The 12,580-nt window shown below is 41.0% G+C and overlaps 1 protein-coding gene across 9 annotated transcripts in view; it reads right to left on the reverse strand.

Annotated features, from left to right (window-relative positions):
* Positions 1–12,580, reverse strand: part of LOC133420796 (multiple PDZ domain protein) — a 54,380-nt gene that overhangs the window by 21,285 nt on the left and 20,515 nt on the right. For 7 of the 9 annotated variants that reach the window (XM_061710628.1, XM_061710624.1, XM_061710626.1 and 4 more), the window contains 11 exons: positions 12,214–12,423; positions 10,955–11,113; positions 10,482–10,634; positions 8,786–9,127; positions 8,327–8,438; positions 7,678–7,876; positions 7,360–7,401; positions 6,088–6,195; positions 4,566–4,643; positions 4,279–4,456; positions 3,222–3,332 (listed from right to left, as the gene is read on the reverse strand). In XM_061710628.1, the coding sequence (XP_061566612.1) occupies positions 3,222–3,332; positions 4,279–4,456; positions 4,566–4,643; positions 6,088–6,195; positions 7,360–7,401; positions 7,678–7,876; positions 8,327–8,438; positions 8,786–9,127; positions 10,482–10,634; positions 10,955–11,113; positions 12,214–12,423 (1,692 nt within the window). The remainder of the gene's footprint in view (positions 1–3,221; positions 3,333–4,278; positions 4,457–4,565; positions 4,644–6,087; positions 6,196–7,359; positions 7,402–7,677; positions 7,877–8,326; positions 8,439–8,785; positions 9,128–10,481; positions 10,635–10,954; positions 11,114–12,213; positions 12,424–12,580) is intronic. The other 2 variants (XM_061710627.1, XM_061710623.1) reach the window with 2 other exon arrangements.

Genomic DNA, 12,580 nt, shown 5'->3' on the forward strand with positions numbered 1-12,580 from the left:
CTTAACAGGGCCGGTTCAGGCCACCGTGGCCCCGTGGCTTCTGACCTCACTTTTCTGAGCAGCCGAGCAGGTGCTGGATGTTGGAGATCAACACTGGTTCATCTTTTTAAACGGTGGTCACTGTGAAAGTTTAAGCTGCTGATTATCATTCGGAATTAGAAATTAAATGTGGTCATCTTGCGTGAAGCCTCATCCCCCGACTGCATTAACCCTTAGCTCGTGGGGCAAACAGACTCACCAAAGCCATTGGACTGGTGAGAAACAGCCACGTTCGTTAAATCTGCCCCCGTTCACAGCCGAGCTCAGCCCAGCTGCGAGTGAAGTGATCATTTCAGGAAACAATTTGATTCATTTCGTTCTCCCAATAGCTCTTTTTTATTATTTGTGACTCGATACACCCTCCAAAATGGGAGGAGTGACGTGTCTGCCGGGAAACAACATTACGGGGGGTCAGGGTGAAGCACGGTGGGGCCATCGGGCTAACAGGGGGAACAGAAATGCCCAATGCCCTGCCCAATAAAACTGGGTTAAAAGCTAAGGAATGAACTGGGATTAGCTGGAAGTTAAGGTTTATAGAAATGGGTAATCGTGAAGTCAAGAACTTAGATCAAATTAGTCACAGTGATCAAATAATCAGGTGCATAAGCTCATCATGAGCTTATCATCAACTCCAATTAACTAATTTAGTCATTATGATAAACGTTTACCTTATTCCCCTTTATCTACAATTCCACTAATATTCCACATGAAAATATCTACAAAAAAAATACATGTAAATTGTTTAAGAGTCTGGAACAGTACAGATAAATGAAGCTCAAAGAGTCTGCATATTGATGCGTTCCAATTTACAAGAACTTTCCCTCGTGCAGTAATTAAATAATTAAATCGTAATTCAAGTAAATGACAAAAATATGGAAGCTGTGCAACAATTCTGCTGGAAAATGGATAAGCCATTATTTTGCATGAAAAGGATTTTCAGTTTTTTAGGAAACAGTAAATTGGATGAATAATTTTGCCAACAAAACAGGCCCCACATTCAGAGCGATTATCCCCTAAAATGCGCTGGACTCGCCGCTCAAGGGCAATTTAAAATTAGGGCTTGCAGGCTTTCTTTTAAAGCTTTGTTTTTGGTTGGGATTTAGTTAGCCTTTTTCTGACTATTTAAACATTTTAACACCACCGCTGGACTTCATATCTCTGTTAATGTTGCTTCTCTGCAATATAAAACCGGGTGGGTTGTCTGCATATGGAAATAAGCCCCTTGTTCTTCTTCTTTTTTTTATTCTCCCAGATAGAATCTCCATTTCTACTTTAATTCAAAAAGCGCAGACATTATTTGCAAATCAAAGGCAGAGTTAAAAAGGAGAGAGGCAGGCGAATGGTGTGGGACACAAAAAAGGAGAGGGGAGCCAGGGGAGATAATGCAAGCACGATTACATGTGATGGATAGCTGACTCGGTAAAGATGAGAGAGACAAAGAGAGACAGATTACCTGACATGTGCGGTGTGGCATGCATGTGAAAGCAGTGCTGCGCTTCTCTACGGCAGGCGAGGGAGCTGGACTATGTATTGACTCGGGCTGAGACGCCGAGTCGGGGAACAGAAGAGCAGGTTTGAGGCGGCTCGTGAAGTAAATGTGGATTTTAAAAAGAAATATGGGAGGACGGCACCTTTAAAGAGGACATGTAATGCTTTAGGAATTTCTATTATTTGCACATATTCTCCCGAGACACCTTGTGTGGAAACTATCTACACATTTATTTCACTGCAGACAAGTTGAATCCAAGGTATTCCATCTTTTGTTTCATCACATTAATCTTTTAACACACATCCCTTCCTGCATTTCAGGCCTCCAAAGCATCCCGAAAACACTTGTGTGCATGAGGTATGTGGCTCCACCTCTGCAATGCAGACCAGCTGTAAAGTTTTCAGGGGATATGACAGGATTGAAATGGGTCAAGGACACGAGTCTGAACGAGACATCCGTGATGACATCGCTAGATTCTCTAGACGTGCTCAGGGTCATCCTGTTAAATCAAGCCTTCTGAATCAAGACTGGACGTCCTTTTTTGAGTGGGATGTTTCACCTTCCGTCCAGGAGAGGATTTTCCTCCCACTTCCAACAGCTTATCAGCTCAAAACTGCCCGCTAGCAAGTTTTAACTGAAGAACCCTTCTGGGTGGAGGATGAAGCATCCTCAAAAACCAAGAAAAGGAAGTCCAGTTCCCCTGATTCAAACTTTTGAACAGGGCTGCTATCAGAGAGAAGTGAAACAGCTAGGGTCTGTGATGGTAAACTAAGATTCTAGAGTAATGTAGGATGGCTTCTGGATGACACTACTTCCAGGGATGCATTTTTCAAGAAGGCAATGCAAACCAACAGTCTGCACCATTACAAAGGCATGGTTAAGGAGAGGGGGTACGGTTACTGAAATAGCTCTGCCATAGTCCTGACCTGCCTCGGTAAAGATGTACAGGAAAAAAATGGGACAAAATAACGCCTGAAACACTTAATTATCGACACCACCAAAGGCAGAATGGCTTTTAAGTGGCGTAAAATGCAGGAATGGGTGAATGCCAACATGATGGTGGCTGATCATGAAATACTTTTCTCTTAAAAAGTAAAGGTTATCACTAAGCGAGATAGTTGGGTAGGTCTTTTTTGTCCTTGCAATGTTTTGCTATCATTGAAGAAGGCTTAATTATGGTATAAGCAGCCTTACTCCAGGAGAGTACAGCCGTCTTTGTGTGTCTGCCTTCTGCTGGCGCTACACTGGATTATGAGTTGCTATGTGATTGATGAGAAATATGATGATTAGGGAAATCGTGTGACAGTATGTCAAAGATAACGATACAGAAGAAGTGATCTGAAACCGGAACAAAGTTGGTGGCCACGCCAGCGGGAAACGAGTCAGTCGTGCCTTCAAGGCCTCCAGGGCACTTGCAAACAACAAACCATGTCACGGACGCAGTGATTTCCAAGAACGTTGTATCTTAAAGGTTAAAATCTGTTAACATAGATAAACACGCCCGGCAAGGATTGTTGCCATTTTGCATAAAGGGTTAGAAAATGACTCTGAACCTTCAAACAACAGAAAGATGATGGGGGTTGTATATAAACTGTATGTATATAGGTTGAGTTTAGCCAAAAGGAGCTGCTTCAGAGACACGAAGAAGAAGGTAGTTGTCAAGCTTATTCTGACTCTTATTATCCAAACTTACTCTGGGTCTGTGGTTGATACTCTGAACCAGGAAGGAGACAGATTTGCCGGCCCTTCGTATGGCTTCCACGGCCTCCTCGTGACTGGCGTCTCTTAGGTCCACTCCATCCACCTGTAAGACAAGAGTCAGAAAATCCAAATGAGTCAAGGTGGAATCATTGAAATAACACCAAAGAACATCTCAGCAGAGGTGGACAGAGTACTCGACCCCAGTACTTGAGTAAGAGTACAAATACTACTGGTCAAAATTTACTCCGTTACAAGTAAAAGTAGCTCAGTCAAAATATTACTCGAGTAAGAGTAGAAAAGTACTTGCTTTTAAAGGTACTTAAGTATCCAAAAGTAAATGCTTTTAAATTTACTTTAAGTAAAAGTAAGAGTAAATTTCTTATTTTCCACATCAGTAAATTACTATATTTTTTCTAAATTAATTTAAGGATCTTTTAACTCTTGTTTCTGAGAATTAACTCTTTGAAACCAGCTGCACTGATGTGCTGCTTTTAGAACCACAATGTTATATAAAACCTGCAGAAAACACCAAAAACAAATCATGAACAATCATGAACTGAAACCAAATGAACCTGCACCATCCAACTAAGTCTGGATCCCCCTCAAAGACCACTGCTTTACAAAAAAAGCAGGCGTAGCCATTGTTGCGGCTATTATATGTCTTGACAAACGCAGGCTACTTTGGCGGTATCGTTTTGAGGAGGCTTGACGTATTTCCGCTTTACGTACATCCCAGTGGAGAGCGTGCACTGTGATAGGTCTCCTCCTTTAACAAAAACAGCTTGTGTCCAATAGGATTTTAGGGAAGAAGAAAAAAGAGCAGACCTGAAAGTAACGAGTACTTTTCAGCCTTCCTAGAAATTTACTTGAGTAAAAGTAAAAATATTTGTCTTGGAAATGTATTCAAGTAAGAGTAATAAGTACCAAAGAAATCTAATACTCAAGTAAAGTACAAATCCTCTGGATATGTACTTAAGTACAGTACTCAAGTAAATTTACTCCGTTACTGTCCACCACTGCATCTCAGGTCACGAAATGAATCATGTTACCTCAACGATTCTGTCCCCAGTCTTCAGGGTCCCATTCTGTCCAGCAGGACTGTCCTCCAGGATGTGCTTGATGAAAATGCCCCTCATCACTTCTCCATTGCTCAGTCGGCTGCCCATCCCTCTGCCTCCGACGATGCTAATCCCCAGGGACTTGCCATGCGCTCTGAACAGCTCCACTCTGGGGAAGGAACCAAGACCGGCTTGCTCCAGTTTCACTTCAAAGCTGTGGGGTTGATGAGATATGTTTACAAAATGACATTACAGGCTTTGATATACACTAGACTCACTTCCTCGGCTGATTCCAGTTGTGAGAGGCACTCTCCTCTCCCTCTCCATCTTCACGCTCAGGGAGGCTGGGAGTGTCTCTGAAATCATCACAGCAGAGGGAAGAAAAGTCAGTGCAAGTTCTTGGAAACAAATGATTTACATCATTTTGAAGGGGAAATGAAAAGTGTGTGGGTGCGAGCTGACAATTGTTAAAAAGCAGCAGACAAGTTCACAAGTGCAACATTCTCCAATAATTTATACTCCGTATCAAAAATAGTAAAATATTATATATAAATATATGCACGATAATCATTAATTTTAATAACAATGTATGCCTTAAAAACGTGTGATCAAATCAAGTCATCCTGGGTAACAACAAAGATAACGAGGAACCGTTGGGGAATCTAGTTCCAGCTACACCCGGTGGCAAAACAAGGAGAGGGCTGTGACGCTTAAAAGTGAACAATGCATCTCGCCAAAAATCAAGCCAGAAACTACTTTTACTGTCAGATCACGCAGTGTGTGATCCTTAGATGTTGATCAGTCACCTAGTATGAACACCCCCGTGACTTCAAGACTACAAATCACAAGACACCAAGACATATTATTTATAAGTGCTCTGGTATATCATTTATTTATATCATTTATTTATAATGCTTAGGTATAATATTTATAATGCGCAGGTATATTTATATTTATAATGCTCAGGTATATTATTGCAATGAAGTGCTGTAATATTTTTATAATGTAATAACAGGTTTTTTTTTTGAGAAAGTAAAGCTTGCTGTTATATTTATTTTTATTTTGTATTCAAAAAAAGAAACAATGGGTAGGACCTCATAAGTTTTTTTTACTTCCTCCTACTCCTTTTCGGGCATGAAGATTTATTTCCCTTTGATTTGTTTAATGACTGTTTAATTGTATTCTTTTCTGATGTTTTGTGTAATTGTTTTTCTTTTTTATTTAATATGCTCGAAATGCTCACATGCTCCGTCTGAGCCTCAAGTCCAATAGAGGGCCGCACTACAACCAGTCAAAAAACCACGTCAGGTGTCACAGAGGAGGAGTCAAGTGCATAGTGTGGACTTAATTGTGCCTTATGTCCAGAGCTGACATGTTACATTCCTGTGATATGCTGCCCCTGTTTGATCCGGAGTGGAAAACTTACATTGGGTGTCTTTAATAGAAGTGTATTTGTGTATACAATGCATGTATTTAATCTGCATGCATTGAGAGGACAAAAGCATGATTATAGGTGTATATTTGATGCTTCTGATAACTCCCTCCTCTTGTTACACACCAGAATCATTAGTTTGTGTTATTGATGCACAAAGAAGCAAAGAAATTGTTCATCAAAAGCTACAAAACATGCCAGCAAACACTGCAAATCTACAAATGCATCAATGTTGCATGGAAATGCACTTTGGTGAGAGAGACTGCAACGTAAACATGTGTTTACAAGAAAACCTCACAGGGCACACTTACATTTATCTTTAATCACCCTCAGGAGTTGCTATGCTTGGGTACAGTGTGATGACTTACTTTGGAGCAGGAAGTGGGAGCGGAGCTGCTTCAGAGAAAACGTCATCTTTAGCTTGATCAAGGCTGGCCTTGTACTCCTCCAGGTACTCAGCTGGGACATATGTAATACTGAACACAAACATACACAAAAGCAAAACATGCACAGAATTAAATACATACATTTCTTCAATTTCATCCAATTGGCAATAGCACCCCGATTCATTCAGAATTAGAGTCCCAATCAATGGAAATAGATCCACCCGCGACCCGTGATAGGATCAAAGCAGGAATAAGTCATTAACGACAAATGAAGGACTGCATGACTGCTATCACTCTTTTCATTTAATAGAGACTTATTGCGATGGAGCTCAGAAGAACCTCCTGAGGAATTCGTACTCACTCAGCCTGAACTCCAGCAAACACATCCTCCACACAAAAGGCCCAAGGTGAGACGCCATCGATCATCGAAACAGCTGCTTACCTTCCCAAACGTCCGAGCAAATCAAGTCTTTAATCAGCTATTGTGTGACATTCCTGACACGTTTGAAGGATCTGTTTAATGTGCCATTGATTGGCAAAGAGTGGACCACCAGTTCATTTTAGGAGATGAGCCAAAAGAGAGCTGACAAACTTGACATCCACTCGCAAACTCATCTCAAAACGATCCAGAGAGCCAACTCTCAAGGGCACATTAACGCCTGCGAGCGAAGCTGACAGATCTTCAACAGATGGGGTTATTTGTTTTGGTTGTTTCTTTTTTTTTTAAACGTGATGGCATCACGAGTAAAATGAATCCTAGTGAAATAACGCAAAGGATGAGTCAGTTTATTAAAAAACCTTACAATGGGCAGCTTGGGAAAAGGCCGAGCTGTTCATGACGTACGTAAAATTAAAAACAAAAACGTGTTTTGAAAAGGAGTCAGTTGTGTTAGTAACAGAAAAAAAAGGTGAAAGAAATCCATGCAGCAGGTTTAGTGGCATAAATAAATGACACAGTCAGTACAAATTTATCCAGATCTTTTGATTAACGATGTATTTCTTTAGCTTTTGATGCCATATGGAACAATTCTTTTCATTTATTGGTTGAAACAGCATCATTTATCATCATCTAACTGTCTAAATGAATCAAATGATGATGTTACCACTGATTTGAGACCTGGTCTAACTCCTCTGGATAAACCTCGTATGAGACTGCGATGAAGCATGGCAGTGAGCGGCGAGCACAGGACAAGGAAAACAGAGGCGGTAGCTTCTTTCTGAGATGCCGCCGGCGAGGACGTTAGTCATACTCACACATAAAACGGGCACAGATCGTCCTCAGGTGCACAAGCAGATCTAAAATGTGAAGAGTTGGCTTTTATGCTCAGGAGCTAACAAAACTGTCCAGTTTAGTTCAGCAAGCACAATTTGTACAATTACACAACCACTTTATCTAATAAAGGAGTTCAGAGACAGGATAGGACATGTCTTTGCTTATTTTGTCCTCATTGACAATATTATCCAAAGATTAAATGAAACAACAGAAGCTGAGTTGGCGCTGTCACAGTAAAGCAGTGATGTAATACTTTATACTTTGTTCCCAAATGCTGCTATTAAATCAGAGACACTTACCCCATGTCTGGTCCAATGAGAGAGTGCCTTCTGAGCATGGCTCGGGCCTGGGCGTTGCTCAGGTTAGTGGTCGGCTCTCCGTTGATGGCTAAGATGAGATCGCCGACCCCCAGGCGTCCATCACGGCTGATGGAGCCCCCGTGGATTATACTGCGGATCAGCATTCCCAAACCGTCTTTCATGGCGCTCACCGTCATCCCTTTAAGGTAGACGGTCAAACATTAAAGCAGTGAAATGGAAACAGCAGAGCCAAACGTTTCATGCTTAATATTCGACTACCACCTTGACAGAGTGTAAATAAGCAACATGAGAGACAGTTCACTACAAGAAAGTCAGGATTTCAAAAACTGTCTTTGTGAAACCTTGTTTGTTTTGGAAGTTAAACTCAGTATTCTCGGAGCCAGAAGAAGTCCCTCGGGCAGGTTTTGAAATGCAAATACAGTATGCAGCAATAGAATTACCCTTTTCTGAGCCAAAAATCGCTCCTATCATTTTGTCTACTAACTGGGATGTATAAAAGAGGACACAAAAGGAAAGGCCAAATACGCCCTTTCAAACTCGAAGCCTCATTAAAGCTTCTGCAAAGGACGGGAGAAAAAATAAATATTAAAAAGAACAAATAAAAGAAAGCGAAGAAATAAACACAAACCGAGACTGGAGTTGCCCTTGACAACTGTGATAGTCCTTTCAAAATTGCTCCCTGAGGTCAGCGCCGCTTTGTCACCGTCTTCTGTGGATTCTTTCACAACCGCCTCCTCGTCCTTGAAGGTGATAATTCAACACATTTATTCATGACGGTAAATGACAATACCAGAAGAGATTCTGAATGGAGCTCTTCCTCCAGATAAAAGGTAAGCCGACGCATCTGGCTCTAAAAATTAGTTTTGTACAAATATGCTTTGGATGTTGTACTTCTGGTATTTGAAGAGACTTCTGTTAGAAGGAAATTAAATTATATGAAGTTAAAAAAAGAACAAAGATAAAGGTGACTGCTGCGATTAATAGTCATAAATCATTTAAACAGAATGTTCATATCTTGTCTTACTTGGTCATGACTAATCATGTTAACACCTCTGAACTTGTGCTTTGTCAGTTAACTTAATCTTACCTTAAAGATTGTCATATTTCCAATATCTCCAAAAGAGATAACAGGCTCCTGCTGATAGTGCGAGGGCTCCACGGGTGCCTCCTGGACAACAGACCTCCCTCCCGCTTCAGAAAATGTGCTGTACGAGTTTGAGCACTCCTCTGGTTCTCCTGCGCTCGGCTGCTGTGCCAAGTATTGATCTGAGCTGGTTAGAATGGCAGTAATGGCTGGGATGTGTCCTGTCAAACTCGCGGGAGTGTAAGAGGCCGACGTCTCCGGAGAGAACGCTTGAGTGTTGTCCTCAAAGCCAGATGATGATGCAAAGCTGGAATGCTCGTCCAACACGTTCAGGCGAGCTGTCAGCTGGAGCGAAACAAAGCAGAGCAGCTGAATGAACATCCACTCAGGGAGAATTTGTCGTGCTCAGGCGCCATGCTGCTCTTCTGGTAATGAGCCACAGGAAAGCCATCAGTGACCAGTGGAAAAAGGAATAAATTACTAGCCATCTTGAGGGCGAAATGCAAGACATGTATATATTTTTATAACAGCTGTTAAGGCTTTATTGGAACTGGACTTGCTAGTAATGAACCTCTGCGAGAAATCGCCTTGGGGAGCTCGGACCGAAACGAGGAAGATGTTCTAATGAGAGGATAGATCATAAAGTGGGGCTCAGTAAAGATACCTGTACATTAGAATAGAACATCGGTCATGTGGGCTACAACAAGAATGATACTTGGTGAAGGGAAATTACAATATTATCTGTAATTGTAATAAGCCGACGTAAAAGGTCATTAGGCCCCCTTCCGTTAGTGCAGGTCCAGGTAGTTTTACACGGCCTGAATTGTTGAAACGTGTCTCTGTTACCAGGATTGGCTCTGCAATCACAATTTTTATGGAATTTTTATGGAAACATGTCTCTGCAGTAAGTTAGGTAATCAAAGCGATGTCAAAAAACCCCTGCGTGAGGAAAGGGGGATGGCTATGCGCTGATTGGATATACTACATGCAGAAGATTATGGTGTTTGTTTTCATTCATTCCTTCTTCTTCTGCCGTCTTCTCCTTCCTTTATGTACTGACAGTTGGCAAACAATGAAAATGGTGCACTACTGCCACCAGGTGGTGTGGGGTGTTAGTTTGGTAAGTCAGTAGATGCTACTTGGTCCATCACTGTACATGGAGACGGCTGAAAGGACTGAGGAGGAGGTCGGCGCTATTACATTTCCATACTCCTGCTAAGGGAAACACAGCTATTGCGGAAGGTTATAGAAAGTTTTGAGCGTGTCACAACAAATCATCTTAACTGACTGGGCTCAAAGAAATATTTTGAAATTCTGAAATGTGAAAATCCCCAGCTCAACAAAATGCCACAGGTTGTCTTGGCGCACATCTGTCCCTCAAGGCTGTCTCATTATACCATAGGTTATTCTGAAAGGCCAGGCGAATGATATCAGCTGTGACCTTTGGGAAAACTGGAATGCATTTTGTCTTCCCTCTGCCTTTTTTTCATTCTTTTTTTTCATCATTTCACATCTGCTTAAAGAGTCGTGCCCAAGGCAACAAAATCAGCCAAAAGTGCAAACCTCACATAACAGCAATAAAATCATGATAATATAAAAATAGAGACTTTGACTCTTGCTGATTTAAAAATACAGGCTGTGACGCTAACAAGTTGGTTACATTTGATGAAATAAAGAGATATAAAGTCTGTTTACTTACCTTAGGTGTGGATGAGTGCACGTAATCAAGGTCAGCGCTACAGCTGCTACCATGGAGAGCAATCATGGATGCCTGGGGAGTGTCCTCGTCCAGCCGAGAATAGGTATTATGTAATACCTTTTCATCGGACAGGTCTCCTTCACTGTTGTCAATCTGTAAAAAGACATCAAGGTTCACCTAACTTGGATGCTAAACTTATCTATTATTGATTTAGTGAATTATCAAGTTATAGACAGTTAACAGTATCATACTATTCTATGATCCTATTACTAATTCTGAAGTTATCTCACAACAAAATACTGCCAAAACAGCATTAACACATCCCATGATTAATGGCCTCCATATGTCATAATATCATTCAGTCTGCATCAACTCACTGTTGCATGATTTCAATCAAATAGACCAGCTATCGTTAGGCAATAAGGCATTCGGATTTTATTTTTTTTGTCCATTTTTCCCAAAAACTAACTAACCAATGCAGGTTCTGCTCGGTAAAGGATGCCCTCAGTCAGTTCTTCTTCCTCTCCTTCTTCAACCAAAATATTGTTGAAGTCAAATGAATGGATGATGGATGATGGTGTTATGTTCTGGTCACCATATGGGTGTGGAGAGTGGGAATATCCACATATTCCCTAAGAAAGTGGAGACATTCTTTCAGTGTTTCTAGCTTTACGTCATTAAAATGATTGTATATATCAAATCTGATGGAAATGAATTAGTATGGAATGAAGATGGAAATGTGTTAGGATTTTTTGAGAATATTAAAAACTATGTAGCGGAATCAGGATCTTGATAAATCAGGGAAACCGCAAGAAGATGACAAATTGAGAGTTTAATTCCCAACAGAAAAAGAAAACTTCTCATAATTTAAAGTGTGTTATTCTTTTAAAGAGCTCTTGGATATTGATTTTGTGTAAAACGCAGCCCAGACAGATGCATGAAAAACAAGAGGGCATACTGGGAAGATTACACGTATCGAGGCAAGGCAACAAAACAACCCTCAGAAGTACATTCCACATCCTGCAGGAAAGCTTGCTACGGATCTGTAATCCAGCTAACCCTGGCAGCCTAGAGGTCTCGCATAGTAGTCCCATGGCAGATTCAACACGAGAAAAATGCAGCTCCGCAGCACAGAGTATACAAACTGTTTTTGCAGAGAGAAACATCCCATACAAGGAGCACAGCTGCTTGAAGCTATGAACCTGCTACTGGACAGAACTACTATTTTCAAAGGTGGTATGTTTAAATACACAAGAGATGTATGTATTTATTTATTGTAGATCCCCATTAGTCACTGCCTCAGCAGCGACTATTCTTCCTGGGGTCAATTAAAAAAATACATGGATGTGGTGCTTTGGGAAAAGTTAATGAGAATATTACACAAATGGTAAAGGCATTGTGCACTGGTTGTTTCTTCTAAAAGAACACCAAGTGGAAAGCTACACCATGAAGTCTACCTCCACATCTTTTTCCTGTATAAAAAATTCAAGCTCTTGTAAGCTGAGCCTTGACAGGATGACGGGATGCTCAGTAGCTTGACATGAAAGATGCTCGTCTCAAAAACTAATGCAACACAAAAATCACAAAAGCACATATACAACTAATCCCAACAGACAGACGCACAAATACCCCCAACGTAACGTCTACCTTGAAACATTTCTGACAGGTTTAAAGCAAAGGCAAAGGCAAGAATACTAATACCAATCTATGTTAGTTTGCTAAAGCTACTTACAGGCAGTGGTTTGGCAACTCCAATCTGGACGTTCCCAAGCTTGGCCCCCTTAAGGGCCTGAACTGCATCCTCTAAGCTGGCATTCTCCAGGTTTGTTGCATTAACATACATGAGCCTGTCTCCTGGCAAAAGCCTGCCATCCCTTTCGGCAACACCATTAGGAACCAAAGAGCGGATCACGATCACCGTCTTGGCGGGATCTAGTGGGTCCTACAAAAAAAAAAAAAAAAAAAGAATTTGTACAAATATTAAAACCATGGATGCAATGTGAATGGAAAAAAAACACATTAAGCAAAGTGTAAATACATTTTTATAAATAAAGCCAAGGGAAAAAAATTAATTCGCAAAACCCATTATCATGATCAAG

Source organism: Cololabis saira, chromosome 20 (genome assembly GCF_033807715.1).
Source record: "Cololabis saira isolate AMF1-May2022 chromosome 20, fColSai1.1, whole genome shotgun sequence".
Classification (NCBI taxonomy): Eukaryota; Metazoa; Chordata; class Actinopteri; order Beloniformes; family Belonidae; genus Cololabis; species Cololabis saira.